Source organism: Belonocnema kinseyi, chromosome 4, assembly GCF_010883055.1.
Source record: "Belonocnema kinseyi isolate 2016_QV_RU_SX_M_011 chromosome 4, B_treatae_v1, whole genome shotgun sequence".
Classification (NCBI taxonomy): Eukaryota; Metazoa; Arthropoda; class Insecta; order Hymenoptera; family Cynipidae; genus Belonocnema; species Belonocnema kinseyi.
The window spans coordinates 41,339,825-41,342,185 of record NC_046660.1 but is presented as its reverse complement, the minus strand read 5'-3'; the positions used below and the strand labels follow the sequence as shown (position 1 = coordinate 41,342,185).

At 35.1% G+C, this 2,361-nt stretch overlaps 1 protein-coding gene across 3 annotated transcripts in view; it reads left to right on the top strand.

The window, feature by feature from the left end:
- Positions 1–2,015, top strand: part of LOC117170679 (trehalase-like) — a 144,902-nt gene extending 142,887 nt beyond the window's left edge. For all 3 annotated transcript variants that reach the window (XM_033357620.1, XM_033357621.1, XM_033357619.1), the window contains one exon: positions 1,687–2,015. In XM_033357620.1, coding sequence (XP_033213511.1) covers positions 1,687–1,825 — 139 coding nt within the window. In that variant the 3' untranslated portion in view covers positions 1,826–2,015. The remainder of the gene's footprint in view (positions 1–1,686) is intronic.
- Positions 2,016–2,361: the final 346 nt, after the last annotated feature.

The following is a 2,361-nucleotide window of genomic DNA, read 5'->3' as shown; positions in this document are numbered from 1 at the left end:
AATTCAAATATTTAAGTTCTTCACCTTCAATTTGAGACATCTTAAGTCTTACAATTTTCTTTCCAACTGAAGATTGTTCCAGCCCAATATGTCGAAGGAACTTTTATTACAATTAGATTTTTGTATCAAACTATATATATAGAGTAGGATCGATAATTTGTACTTACTGCGCAACCTTGGGTTTTCACCCTACAGCTTAAAGTGGAATCCAAACCACCAGAACCTTGGTAAAAGTACAGAGAAAAATTGCCAGAGTTACCACCTCAGGGATCGAACCCCGGACGTTATACTATATAGCTTTCTCTCAGAATTTAGATGGATAAGACTTCTGGCATGCTATTAACTTTTCTCGTATATAGTGTCCATCTATGCATGTTTCGTATTCTGTGTACTATTTTGATCTGCACTCAAATTTAATTACAAATCTTCAGATGCCGTGAAAACTTTGTCTACATATTCACGAAGTTACCTTGTGATAATAATTATTCCATTATTTTATTATAATTATTATTTTTAATTAGACAAATGTGACATTTCACTTTCAACTTAGATCTAATTATAAAACCAAAAAGGCTACATTCTCAGTTGAAGGCTGCTCTGATTTCGACTGAAATCATTTATTAAAATATGTGACTACCAAGAAGGGAACGCCAATTATGAATTTTAGTTTCATTTCATAATTTATTAAATAAAAACTAAGTATTAATTTTCCACAGCAGTAATATACGCTTCTTCCTCGTTTTAGAGACAATCGACTTTGAAATATTCGCCAGAGGCCATAAAGATTTTGGCGAAAAACTATTTCGCTCGGCTGACGGTAGGTCAGGCTTTAGCGCATAGGCATCATAGTAGGAAGATTGCATGTTCGATTCTTGCTGCCTGCACTTTTTTAAGTTTAATTTTTTTTGGGGGGCCGTTCACAAAACACGTAAGGCTTTTTTCTGACAATTGTGGACCCCCCTCTCATCCGCCCATACGTAACGATTTTTCTATAGTGAGTGCATGTAACTTTAAATTTAGAATATCACTCGAGATGACCTCCCCCAAGACATTACGTATTTTTTAAACGGCCCCTTATTAAAATGTTCATAAATATAATTTCCTTGCATACTCTTTGAAATGTATGCAAATAATATTTTTTATAAAGCCCTTTTCACAAAAAACTGACTTTTAAAAAAAACTTTATCACGTTTTTCGTGAACAAATTTATTTTCTATAAATTTTATGTATTTGTGTAAAAATATAACCAAAGTTTAAATTGAGAAGTATAAAAAAGATTTTCAAAACAAAAAATGATTTTTCTTGCGAAAAAAGGTATTTAGCACATTAAGATTTGCTTAATTTTTGAAGAATATTGAGAGAAATGATATTTATAAAATTTTAATCAATAAAAACTAAATAAAATAAAGTGCAGGCAGCAAGACTCGAACACCCAACATTCTGGGTTTAAGCCGAAGCGCTACTGCTTGAGCTACCCGTCATACATAGGTGTTTTTCGCCATATTCTGTATAGACATCCGGCAAATCAATACACAAATTAACTTTCGTCAAAAGAATCATGAATCGAAAGGAAAATTCGCAATTACTGGGTTCCCCTTGTGACATCGTTCTAACATTTGCAATAAGAAAACCCTAATTAAAGATAGTAGATATTTTAAGGAATTCTAAAATATTTTACTCTTTCAGGTGGGTGGTGTATAAAAGGCGCGAGTATCTCACTTTACAACCAGCAACTACTTTTGACGATAGGACTTCCGGCGCTGCAGGCAGCGTTTACCGGAAAAGGATAGCATACACTGAGCTCAAGGACATGGGCAACGATTGACGGTCGGTTGTGTTCTAGGGGTTTGAAAAATTTAAAACTATATGAGTGAAATTAAAGTTCATTAGCGTTAACGATCAGATGGGATAAGTGACTCGCTTCGAGGTGTGAAATCTTGAAAAGAAGAGGTAGTCAAATATATATAAGTAATAACTTTCTTTCGATCACCTCACGGAGAAAAATGAATGTTTACCCTTAAAATCTGGATGTTTCAGATGTTCAAGATATAATTATTATTAATATTTGTAAACGAAATATTAGTCATCATCATTTTTGCACAAGTTCACATGCGAGAAGCAGGGAAACCGCGAGGTGGGTACATCAAACTGAGGTAAATTTTCCGTGGTGAATCGCGGATAACTCCGACGGACTCCGCTATAGGCTGTTCACGGAGAGTTTAACTGAGCGTGGAGTAATGAGCTATGCTCCAGAAGGAGGTAAACTTTCCGTGGTAAAATCGAGAATAGTTCTGGCGGGCTCCACTAGAAGCAGCACGTTACAGGCCTGTCACGGCCAAAAGTTTACCTTGGTGTGGAATA